General features: G+C 38.3%; 1 protein-coding gene across 1 annotated transcript in view; it reads left to right on the plus strand.

Moving 5' to 3' along the window:
• The window catches only part of alk (ALK receptor tyrosine kinase), a 404,771-nt gene that overhangs the window by 142,535 nt on the left and 249,250 nt on the right, over positions 1-12,986 (plus strand). Inside the window, exon 3 of the mRNA XM_084096568.1 lies at positions 8,622-8,735. Coding sequence (XP_083952694.1) covers positions 8,622-8,735 — 114 coding nt within the window. The remainder of the gene's footprint in view (positions 1-8,621; positions 8,736-12,986) is intronic.

Below are 12,986 nucleotides of genomic sequence, written 5' to 3' on the forward strand. Positions count from 1 at the left end.
AGTGTATATGATGTTAGCCTCAGTATGTTAGTTCTCCCAGCCATATGATCGTATATTACAGTAGTAAAAAGTGCTGCATTATTGCTGCTGTCTTTTACCCATTCAAAGGTAAATAAACCATTCCCATTCCAGACGGTTGGCTTCATTGGCTAGATCTGGCTATATTTTGATAGATTTTTTTATTTTTTTTCCTGATGAAATAACCAATTACTTTAATGGATAACATTGTTTTGGACACACCTCCAAAGACTGTGTCCTGAATTATCCCCATAGCAATTCCTTTAATTATTATATACTGTAGTTCGGAGCTGTAGGCTACAGTACTGATGTGAAATGGACAGGTCAGGTTACATGTAAATGAGAGAGGGGGAATCTTCATTTAACTATGTATGGCTAGTCTCTCACCAATAAAATGATTAACATGACAAAAATGATGCACTAAGGGGGTGGCACATCTTACCCACAGGCACAACCCTATGTGATTTTTCTTACTTTTTTTCCCACTTTCCCCCAAGTGTTGTAGCACAGAGCGCCATTACATATTGTTTTTCAATCATAATTTAATGTCTCTGAGTGTTATTTTTTCAGCATACTCAAAGCATGAGAAATATTTGTAGCATATGGTGCTAGAGTGAGCCACTAGGGACACCTGCCTAAATTAGGTATAGGATTTAAATATCACCATGATAGATAAAGTTTGGGATCCATCCTAAATATGCATAATGGTTTCATTGATCTAAAGTGCATGCTAATTGTCATATTTCTCTTCTTTTTCAGGGTGGTCATGCAACATAGATGCCCATACTCCATCATCGCCATTTCATCACCATTGTCGTGCACCACTTTCATCATCATCATCATAATCATCATCATCATCACCATCATCATCATTATCATCTATGTACATATTCAACATCATCCCCCTTAAGAGTTATTCACACCACATTGCCAGCTACATCATTATAGCCAGAGATTATCTACACTGTGGAGTCATTAAGCTGTCAGACCTATTGAGTATCTGAATGATGAGGTAGATGTTTTTGATCTTCACCGCTCTAATGCCTGTTGGGTAGACTACTGGAGTGGAACATTAGGACAGATGTTCTGAAAATGAATTGATGGCCATGCTTAGCTTATTTGCACAAAATCTAAACCACTTCACTTTGTGAATGATTTTGCCTCATTAGCTTTGCTGATCAATGGTGTGTCCATGCCTTCAATGACTTCCTCAACGTCAGAGGCAATGGTGATGAACGGCTGCTTGCGGAACAGCCATTTTGGACAATTTACGCGATCGTTTGCATTAAAAAGCTTTCCAGCTAAATCGAATCTCAAATGTGGGTCAATATCATTGCTTCATTTTACTATGGGGGTGCAATAGAACAATTTGTGGAGAAAACACAAGTTAACAACAGATTTTTCTGTGGGTTAATTGGTCGTGTTGTCAACTTTTGTTTGATTCGCAAAAAAATATTGTTTCTTGTGGGGACAACTGTATTAGTCGCATGAATTCGGAGTCATCATTTATGACACGTTTTCTTGTAAATGTCAAAATGATCATTGATTAAATGATCAATTAAATAAGCCTCCTTGTTTTATACCCAAATGCATTATTTTTGCAGACTACATTACTGTATACCACATACCATATTTGTGCGCTGTGGCAGTTTTACAACAGTGCATGTTTTGTAAACTAACAGGCTATGGTTTCAGGTTTACATCACATGACCAGCTCCAGATACAGTAAATGTGCTCGTAGCTCACCTGATACACCGTTGCACTTGTGATGTGGAGTCCTGTGAAACACAAGTCATGATACAAGAGATTCAACGATTTGTAGAAGCAAGGTAAAGTAGCATGGTTACCACAGCAAATGTATTTTTATCACATGTACGCATTTGTTAACTCTGTCGGTTAGGTTTAGTGTAGGAGGAACATTACTTTCAAACTCAATACTTTCAAAAAGTATTAAACTATTTGTGGCACTCACCGAACATTTCATTTCAGGACTGCCGTGATACGTACAAAAGCTAGTGTAATAAAACTTTGCTAGATTCACGATAAAACTGAATGCACTTTTAGCACTACTCACTGGAAACTGTTGCGAAACATACAAGTAATATAATTTTGCAGAAATGGCGCCACAGGCACGTTTTTTCAATGAGCCTGTGTTGATTATGGAAGAACCTTCTGGGATTCACAGCATAAAATATTGGAAATCTTGGCTCATGAGTTCAAAGGTTCAAGGCCAGCCTTTGAATTTGTTGCTGCTGTCAAAAAGTCTTCAAGCACTATTACTATCACAGAAAGCAATAACATCGCTGTCACACATAAATCATTCCCACACCTCAACCAGCTTAGTGTAGATTTCCCTGGCTAGGCTTCCAAAGACTGCAGGCATATTGTAGTGTGAATACTGTTTTGTGTCTTGGATGGATAGATGGTTGATTGGATTGAGAGAGAAAACATAGACGGTACCGTTTCCCTCTTCATAGGTAGACCAAGGGTCTTTGTTTTGGTAGATCAGGGGTCTTATTTATAAAACATGCATACGCACAGATTTAAACGTAGATTGTGCATACGCATACACCATTCCTTATACCAGAGAGTCGGATTAGTGCAGGTATTTGGAAATCAAAGCAATTCTTGCCGCTCGCCATTCTCAAGTGAAGGATTTGGACGTTGACTGATGCTCTGTTATATGTTAATGACATTAATTAGGTGGCATTTAAAAAGCGGAGATCGGAAACCATTCAGCCGTGCACAATTTCAAGATCATTTGTGATTTATAAATTTCAGGTGTATGCAGTGCTTGTGCACATTTGAGAAATGATCGTATTGTAGGACAGTTTCTATACAACATTTTATAAATGAGGCCCCAGAAGCCTGTGACAGTGATCGCAACTAGACCACATTTAATGATGGGTTAAGTTGACCATACTGTCCTACATTAAGGAAGTTGACATTTGTGACCAACTTGAAGCATAGCAGAAGGTTAAAATTATTATTATTCATTAATAAAAAATTAAAACATTATATATTAATCATTATAAAAAAATAATCAAACAATGTCAGGTTACTGACACAATTTAATTCCTAGAAACTGAAACACAAGAAATAACTCTCGTGTTCTGTTTGGTGGCTGGGAGACCAACCGTAAGGTGATTTTAATATCTCTACAAACATATTTCACATCGAAGAATCAGGTTGATACTTCATGACTTTTCTTAAATTTCTTAATGAAAAGTGTTGCATGTAACCTGTTTGCTGTCTCAGTGACCCCATATGTACAGTATTTTAAAATAAATAAATGAAATTATTTTTCATCACAATTTTCTGGCTTGTGTACTGATACACTGCTGCCAGCATTCTTTAACTGTATTATAGGACAATGTGCTTTTGATGGGGTCAAACTGAACCTAAACAGCAAAAAATAAAAATAAAAATGCCGGTCAGATTTCTGAAAAAAACATGCCAACTTTGTAGTAAAACAGAGGTATAAAGCTTACATTATATAGCATCTGATTATGTAAGTATTGTTTGTGCTTAGGGATCATTGTCTACAATAGAATAAATAAATATGAATAAATGAATAAATAAATAAATAAATTAATTAATTAAATAATGTTTATGAGTATCCTGTAAAGATTTCAGGCCTTAATCCCATCATTTGTGTGAAGCCAACCAATCAGATTGTACAGAACTGAGAAAGTGTCCTCCAGTTTAGAGTGCAATATTCATCAGACACTTAAGCTGTTTTCCGTCTGAGGCTGCAATTCAACTGGCCTTTTATTTACTCCCCAAAGCCAATTTTACTTGCATTTAGCAAAACGGAAATGTTTTACTATGGTTTTATTTTTAGTTACAGTATCTACAATAGCACGGTCTTAAAGTAATGCTTTGTGGTTTATTAAATTGAACTGACTCTCAGAATATCTGCATTGTCCGTTCCTTCTGTGGCCCTTTTGTGTTTTTTGCAGTTAATCATAGTGTCTCACAAGTGTGCAGTTAGCTAGTGTATTAGCAGTGATCTGGGACCTTATTTCAGAGACTTAAAACATAAAATGCGACAAGCTTAGCTTTAGGTTGTCTCTTCCAAACGGTTTTGTAACCTTTTACATAAAGCCACTGTATGTGTTCATGTTATTACCATTGAGATTAGCTTGGTAATTAAGCTCGTTTAATTGGATTTCCTGTAGCTTAGCCTGTTCATATGGGAACACTTGAAGCAATGCATTGATCATAGGAAGTGAATTGATAAGGACCGGCTCTCAATTCTCCGACTCCAGTGATCCATAACCCCGTTGATAGGTCTGACTGGAATGAAGGAGTGCATGTCTGTAATCAGGTGCACACGTAGAGGTTAGGTGACTCTGAATGTGACGTGTGCAGAATGCTGAGGAAGTCCCGTCAAGCTCCTGAAAGAAATCAATGCTCCTCTGTGGCAGCATCAGAGTTTAATTCAGCCTCTGACATTTTTCTTTTTCTTCTTTCTTTCTTTCCCTCCCTTACTTTAGTCTCAGGCTTTGACGGGAATTTAATGACCCGCCAGGAGTGGACGGGTAATCAATTTATAATAGCCTTAATGTATGTATCCACATCCAATGCTAATTAATACAAACGGAGACAGCTGCTGTAATATCTATGCTGCTGCTATAGGAATGATGGGCGGGGGAAAAAAGTGGGTCATGGGGGTTTGCATGAACTCATTCCGAATTCAAAGGCTCTACTCTAATTTCCCTCTATTTTCCCCTATTTTTCACCTCTCTCCTTCATCGTGACAGTCATGTCTGAAGGACAAGAAGGTGTGATTAACATAGCAGTTCAGAATCTGAGATTATGTGTGAAATACTACAGCTTCACTCAAGCACTCATTCAAAACAGTAAGATTAAAGGATGGGCTCTCTTTTTAGGGGGGAGGGGGTGTATATATATATATATATATATATATATATATATATATATATATATATATATATATATATATATATATATATGAAAATGATAACGTCTGAAGATATCAACATTTCCTATTTTGTTTTTAAGAGGTTAAGCCTTTATTTTACTACTTTACCATAGATGTAAACGAGGTTGTTAATGTGAATAATAAACTTACTAGGGAAGTCAAGAAAATCGAATCAACTTTTGATATTTGTACTGAATTTGAATTTGTTTCATGCCTGATGGGAAATTATCTGCAGTTCCTTTTTAGAGCAATAAGAACACAACTATTGCTCAGATTGAAAGATACAAGAATCAATCAAAGTGGTATTATCAATCAATGTGCGGCCTGATTCATTAAATAGGCTCAGTGTCTTGGACGTCCTACAAGTCAGTCCATGATGCATGAGCAGGTCAACAATTCATATATAAATAGTTTTCTTTAATTGTTTCAACATTTTATTGATTGGTTGGTTATATAGCCTTAGTCAAAAGTTAAATTAACTGCTTTTGTTATACCGTTATGATGCTTTTAGTAGAAAGTTTGAAGTTTAAAGCATCATCCACTTTTGTTGTACGTAACAGAGCAGCTTGGAAATGTTTACTTACATCTCATTCTTTTTTACATGAAAACAATAGGGGGTCAGAAGAATGACATGACTAATAATGGACTTTAATTTTTGGGCAAACTATTGCTTAAGTTTATAGATTGAAGTTGCCTAGTACTTTTTTAAAGACCTCTTAACCACCCTGTCATATCTCCTTGTCCTGTGTGGAATGATATTTAGGAGGATCTTGTGCAACTCCCCCGATGGCCCTCTATGGGTAATTGAATTTATTTCAGGATCACCGCACTGCAAACCAAAAACAAAACCCACGAGAACAGCACTACATCATGTCCTATCAAACATGTCTTTTTACTTCACCCGGTTGTGCTTCTTATCAAGCGTGTGTTGTTTGTTTATTCAGAAAGAAAGAGTGTTGTGGCCAAGCAGGCCTGAGATTGGAGCACTCGTGGATGACGAGGGGTGAGAGCGGGTGCAGAGTTAAACCTAAGCCTCATTGATCAAATGATGGAGAGCTCATGAGTTCACAAAGATGGAGGGGTAACCAGCCATGGGAAGTTACATAATGAATGGAAAGCATCTTTTTGACCACAGGCAGGACTGGTGCACTTTAAATAAGGTGTTTGAAGAATACAACACAAATAAGAAATGCTCAACATGGTGGCTTTATAAAAGCTTTGAGAATGAACCCGGTATCATTTTATTTGACAGTCCTGTTCCCCATGTACAAACTATACTTATTATAGTAATTACAATAACTGGGTAAAAGGTGCAAACCCTGAACCTACCCCTAAACCTAACCTTAACCCATGTGGTTACCTTATATTACCCAGTACTTTCTTAGGCAAGTACACATTAGTGCACATACTGTTAAATAAATGGCAACCATTATTTATTGATGTACTGTAAATTTGTTTACGGATTGATCTGCAAGAGGTGGTAGCAACTAAAGAGTTCACAATGCCATATTGAGTATAATGACAAATTTACAGAGTGAAGAGCCAGTTGACTCGTTGCTGTGAACAGACTGAGAGGGGTCTTGAGTGTTTGGGAAACCTGTTTGGAAACAATCACTAACATTCAGGGTTCTGGGCTGTAGTCTATGTTTCCCAATGAAAGTCAGTGGAATACGCTGACGGTCTCATGCACTGAACTCTTTTGCATTTGAATAACTACTCATGAAAGTTGTTTTCTGTTTACTATTGATTCTCTCTTAATGGTCATTTGGAATGATTAAGAGTATATGTGCGACCGGCCTATAAAGTACTGGCTGAAGCACACTGTTTGTTACATTCCACAAAGCCTACAATGACCTGTGACAGATCTTAACCAGCCAGCAGTTTTATAGTCCAAAACAGACTCCCTGTACTCCCTCTCTAATTTATCTTCTAATTAATTAGCCTGGTTCGGAAGGTAGAGAGAATAATCAGGGTCATAGCACAATCAAAGAAATCTGTCCATTTTACTTTTTGGACTGTGATGCCTGGTCCAGATGGAGATATATAGAAATACAAACGTTCATAAAGTTTAGAAAGTGTTTAAAGGCCCCCTGAAAACAGCAAGTTTTTTAGCTCTTAGGATGAATATGTTAGCCTTAATGTTATGAATAAGCTGGTGTGTTCCAAAACAGCCTCTCATCACATCTTCTGTCCAATAAAATGCTCTCTAGAATCTGAAGCGTCCCGACCCCTATGCTATAAACACCATCTGGCCAAAGCGACCGTGGCTGTACCTGACTGTATGTTCGGTGGTAAACGCATGCTCTGTGTCAGCTGCTCATCATGTCCATCCATTAACTGTCGGAGTTACTAGAGTAACATATACTCCGGGATATTGTTTATTTTGAGTCGGAGTGACTGTCAGGCAACACTCAGACTGAGTGCAAAAACAGTCAGTTATCAGTTTCTTTACAAACTGACATCGCCAACTACTGGCCTGGCTTGTGTAATACAGCATTTTTATTTGTTTTCATGGATCCGTGTGAACGGGGATCGTTTTGTCAATGTTGTCGTCTGTACACGAAAAATGTAAAGGAAAAACGTAAAGGAAATTATAATATAAAAAATAATTTTTTGTTGTGTAAATGTACCCTAAATGTGCTTATATAAATAATATGGTAAAGAAACCTACAGTGGTTCTTGATCCCTAAATTAGCTTAGACAAGCAGTGTTCTATAAACAAATGATCTGTGTCAGCAAAATCTTTGCAGGTGTGTGTAATGAAGGATGATTAGAATAAGCAAACAACTAAAGTAAAACTAATTAAGGTAGATCATTTTGTAAAAGGCAGAACATTTTTTGTAAGCGAACATTATGTACATTAACTGCAGTGCAACATTAGAAGCATAATTTAAATCATGACAAGCATGGCCCTCAAGGTCCAGTTTCATGCAGAGGTTTGCTCCAACCCTAATCAAACACACCTGAACAAGCTACTCAAGGTCTTCATCATTACCTGAAAGCAATGCCACCTGAAGACAAGCCTGCAACCTTAGCCTAAAAAAAGTATAATGCCTACGAACACTGCGGTACACAGGGAAGGAGACAAGAGGCCATTTTTTTAATGGATGTCAACGGTGGAGAGGCTTCACTACGCTGAATAAACTGCTTTTGTGAGGAAATAACTTCTCATTAAATTAATCAACATAATCTTGAAACTATTTGCTGATAAACCTTTGCTTTGGATTGATCTATTCTGTTTCATAAGAGAAGTCACGGACAATTGCGCGACAGGTATGATTCAGTTTACGACACGTCTCATGCATTTCTATGGTATCCTCAAACAGTGATTGACTGTCGCACAACTATGAACAAAATTCAATGACGTCAAGGCTGCAGTGTGATTGGTTATCAAGGCACACGTGATCCAAGTTAGCCTTTATGCTTTCTCCAATGGTAGAGCCACATACCCTTGTATGTCCCAATAATAAGACCATCTCTGCTTGATAGGTACTGGCAGGCCAGTTTAATCAAGGTTGGAGCTAAACCTGGTCTACGATATTCCAAAGTTGAGAAAAAAGCCTGTATCACATAGAGCTTAAGTTGTTCAGTCATATTCTGGCACTGCAGTATATTTGCAAAGGCCCTTGACGGAAAATTCTACTTTTGTTTGCAGAACGGGCCTTATCCACAAACTCAGGAAATCCGACCGCCGCCCCCAAATACTGGAACTTTTCTTGGATAGCGGAGGAAGAGCTAACTTTCCCTGAGGATCCTGTATCAACTTCAGGTAAGTCGCCTGGCATCAGTATCATACAGCTTCCTGAACTCTGCGGTCAGAAACAAAGGCAGCCCCTTCTAGGATGTGATGCATGCAGGCAGTTGGCTGTCAGTGTGCATAAAAGTCTGTTTCTCATTCCCAACACGCTCTCATAGCTTTTGACTGCTGGTCTTGAACTTGCAGTAAACGTCACGCTGTAAGGATTACAAATGATGTAACAAGCCACAACTAAAAGGATGTTTTAAAGATATAGCTCAGAAAATCTGTCAGGCTCAAGTATTCAGAATCTACCGTTAAGAGACATTCAATGCTTTTATATCTTGGTTAAGTGCATCACTGTTGAGAATGTTCCAAAGTGCCATTTACAATAAACGATTTCCTTGCGCTGCAGTATATGATCATATTTAAAGTTGTGTAGATGTCAGTCATGAAGGAAAGAAGTATAGTGGTTGAATAAATTATATATAATTTAATATTATTAAGAACATTATAGGTGTGTAAAATAAACAAAGAACAAATGTTTAAATCCAAACCCCATTCTACAGAATAAAATGTTGTGTCAGGAAAATTACAAGATTAACAACTGACCATATATACTTTAAGCCTAGAATACACAACACTAAAAACTATATGAATGCACAGGGGTTCAGGGATTCTAACTATAATTGTTACTATAACCATCTAACCAATCAGCGCCCTGTCGCGTTGATCAATAGTACTGGGGGTTCTGTATAAATAAACTTCCCTTGTCCACTTGACGAAGTTGAACACACTTCAAAATGGCTGTGGGGATTTCCCTGAGGGGTAGTGCTTGGGGAACTTTGTGAGTGTATGTCTAAAGTGGAGTTAAACGCAGCCTAACAAGACAGCAATGGAAACAGGAATTAAATGCACAGGAAATTAAAACAGGCACAGTAAGACAAACAAATATCAAAATAAAAGTCCATTAATATTGAACACAGAGGAATCATGACAACTGTCACTTTCCACTAAGAAGATACTCAGTTCGAGTCCCGGCTCAGTTGGCCTTTCCGTGTGGGGTGCATGTTCGCCCCATGTTGGTGTGTTTTTTCTTCTGGGTACTCTGGTTCATGTTAGCTAATGCTAATGTTAACAAATAAGTCCTTATTGTAAAGTGTTACCAAATAATTATAATAAATAAAATATATATAATATATAATATATATAATATAATATATAATATTTGTCTTTAAAATATATTTTACTATGTAGTGACCTTTATTTCACAGCCTAAAACCCAGGATTGGCACAAACTAAACTGAAACCTAGATGACTTTATGATATAGGGCCCAAGGTCAGGAGAATTTTTAGGTTCTTAATACATGTATGTCTGTGAGAGACTGGCTATTCATCCAGGATGTTTCCCTCTTTTCGTCCTGAAACGCTTCACCATTCCTACAACAGTGGACAAGCTGTTTGAATGATTGTTGGACTTTAATTTTGGGCTGATGCCATCCAGCCCTTCTATTTTTTTCAACATCAACTCCTATTAATCAATGTGACTCCTTTCCTGTGCAGTAGATAATGCCGACTTTTTATGATCAAGCCCTGCCATATATTTGTTCTCATTAAATGTACTCTTTCTCTCTGAAATATGTTAGCTTATAGAAGCAACATTTCCTAAATACTGTATAACATACTAAGTAGAACATTTTTAATATTATTGTAATAAAATATGATAAGCAAGTGCTGGAGAATTGTTAAAAACCTGTTAGCACATTTGTTTCTAAATTCACATATCACCTTTGAGAGCTTCAATACAACTCTTTGGGGCCTTGTTCAGATCAGCAAGAGGCGGAAAAGAGGCGTGAAGAGGCCTTGACCGTTATCCCATATGGCTCAAAGAACAACGAAAGTCTCTCAACAACCACAGTTTATGTCAAAGGTCAGAATGTCTGCCATAATTTAGCTGTGCTGTTGCCAAGAGCTGTCGCAAACGTCTATTTATGCAACACTTCTACTCTTCCGCCATAGCCCTCAAATCTCATTCCCTCTCGTGTCCAATTCAGGGTGATTGACGTGTGGAGATTGAGGCTGGAGTGGCTGTAGCTTGAGCCCTTACGCCTGGGTAATTAGTGTCCCTCCACTGGCTGTGCTTTCCTTGATTGATGTTTGGCGCCGGGAAGCTGACAACGTCCGCCATCCATCGACATGATTTAGACGGTGGGGTGGTCTAGATTTTTAGGGTCTGAGTAAAACAGCAGTTCTTCTTTGTCATCACATTCACGCATTCAAAATGCGTGTATTAGTAACATCACACCGTCCAATATTTACAAAAAGAAAGCCTCCCGAGGGTACACACGTCTTGAATGTTGGTTTATGGAGCCTGACATTGCCAGCTTTGATCTAATCTGTGAAGCAAAGCAGCCGCTCGGTCTTGAGTTCACAAATGAACAGTGGTGCTCTGATGTCACAACGATGACACCGCTTCCAGTCTCCCCGCTGCTCAAAAAAAATCACCTCAATCTTCACGCTGAAATCATTTTGATTTGACCCAGATAGCTGAACACAACATGGCTCTAACTGTAATGGGGTGTGCAAAGCTCCAATCTCCTCCTGGCTGCAGAAATTTGCAAATTAATTCAAATAGGACCGGTGGGAGACTCAGACACGTCGTCTCAGCTGAGCTCTATATTTTCAAGCAGGCAGACTTTGATGAAGGTGAATGACCCGCACCACTACTGGCGAACTGATAGATTGCAATTTTTCCACAGCATCTGTTGCATGCTGGTGTTTATTGCACCCATTAAAAGTGAGTCAGAGGGGGGCTTGGCTGAGCACTGCGATGACCCAGAACTCCCAGCACTCCAAAATTGAGATTGATCCCCCACTCCACTGCCATGACACCAGGACTAATACTCTCTCTTGTTTTGCTGTGGTTCTCTGCCAAAACAAGCCCCTGGCACAGCTGTCATGTATGTGTGCCAGGAGACTGCCGGCTTTTGTCTGGCGGGGAGAAGGCTGTGAATAAGATAAAAACAAAAGGGCATTTTATAACACCTGAGGTTGGTAGTTACATTCTGGAATAACCAGGTGTTTCATGGGTTGGCTGGCATGTTTGTTATTTTGCATTTGGTTGAGACTGACATTTATGCATTTGGCAGACGCTTTTATCCAAAGCGACTTAGATTGCATTTCAAGGTACACATTTTACATTCTTATCAGTGCTTGCTTTCCCTGGGAATTGAACCCTTGACCTTGGCGTTACAAGCGCCAGCGCTCTACGCTCATCAAAACATTAATATATAAATACATTCTCAGCCAATTTGTTTAGCAAAAAATATGAGTACAAAGCTGAATGGTCAGGTCTTTTTAGGCAAGATAAACAAGGCTTAGTTTGTAACAGAATTGTATAAAGAACCTATTTTAGAGGATGCCCCTCCTCATTCATCTCCAGTGTTTTCTATAGCTGCTTATAAGACTTTTGTCCAATTTTGGACCGTCCCTTACCATAAATCAATTTCAGTGTAACAATATTTCTGGGTTGTCTTGATAGCACAGCCCTCTTTAGGTTATGCCACAGCATCTCAACTGGATAAAGGTCAGGACTCAGGACAACGCACATTATTTTTCTGTCAACCGTTCTTTTGTTGATTCGATCATTGTCTTAAGCATCCCAACCTTTCTAAAGCTTGAATTCATGAACTGCTGTCCTTACATTCTCCTGTATTTGAATTCATTGTTGCTTCAATGATTTCAGTGTTCAGGCCCTGAGGCAGTAAAGCAGTGCTAAACAGTGATGCTCCTTCAACCATGCTTTACATCTGGGAAGAGGTTTTGGTGTTAGTGTTCAGTGTTTCTTTTCCTCTAAACAAAGCATTGTGGATTTTTGCCAAAACATGCCAAGTGTCCCCATATGTGGAATATCCAGGTGGTCTTGAACAAATATTAGACTTTTTCATTAAATTTATTTAATGATTGATTTATTGGCAGCAGCGGTTTCCATGTTTTATGAACACTATTCTTGTTCAAAGTTTTTCTGATAGTACACATACTGTACAGTAAACAAACACTTTCACAGTGTGTATAGTTTTCTGGAGGTCTTCAGCTGTTATCCTTGTAGATGAAGATCACCCCATATTTATGAGTTCTGTATTTTCCAAAGCAACTTATATAATGCAATTAATGGCAAACACGCAAAACATTTGTGCTGAATGAGAGATGTACATGAGCCCAAGTTTGGGCTTGTGTAACACGTTTACCACAAGCTGGTTTCAGTTTCGCTAAATTAATTTGCTT

The sequence above is a fragment of the Abramis brama genome, assembly GCF_963993115.1.
Source record: "Abramis brama genome assembly, chromosome: 21".
Lineage (NCBI taxonomy): Eukaryota > Metazoa > Chordata > Actinopteri > Cypriniformes > Leuciscidae > Abramis > Abramis brama.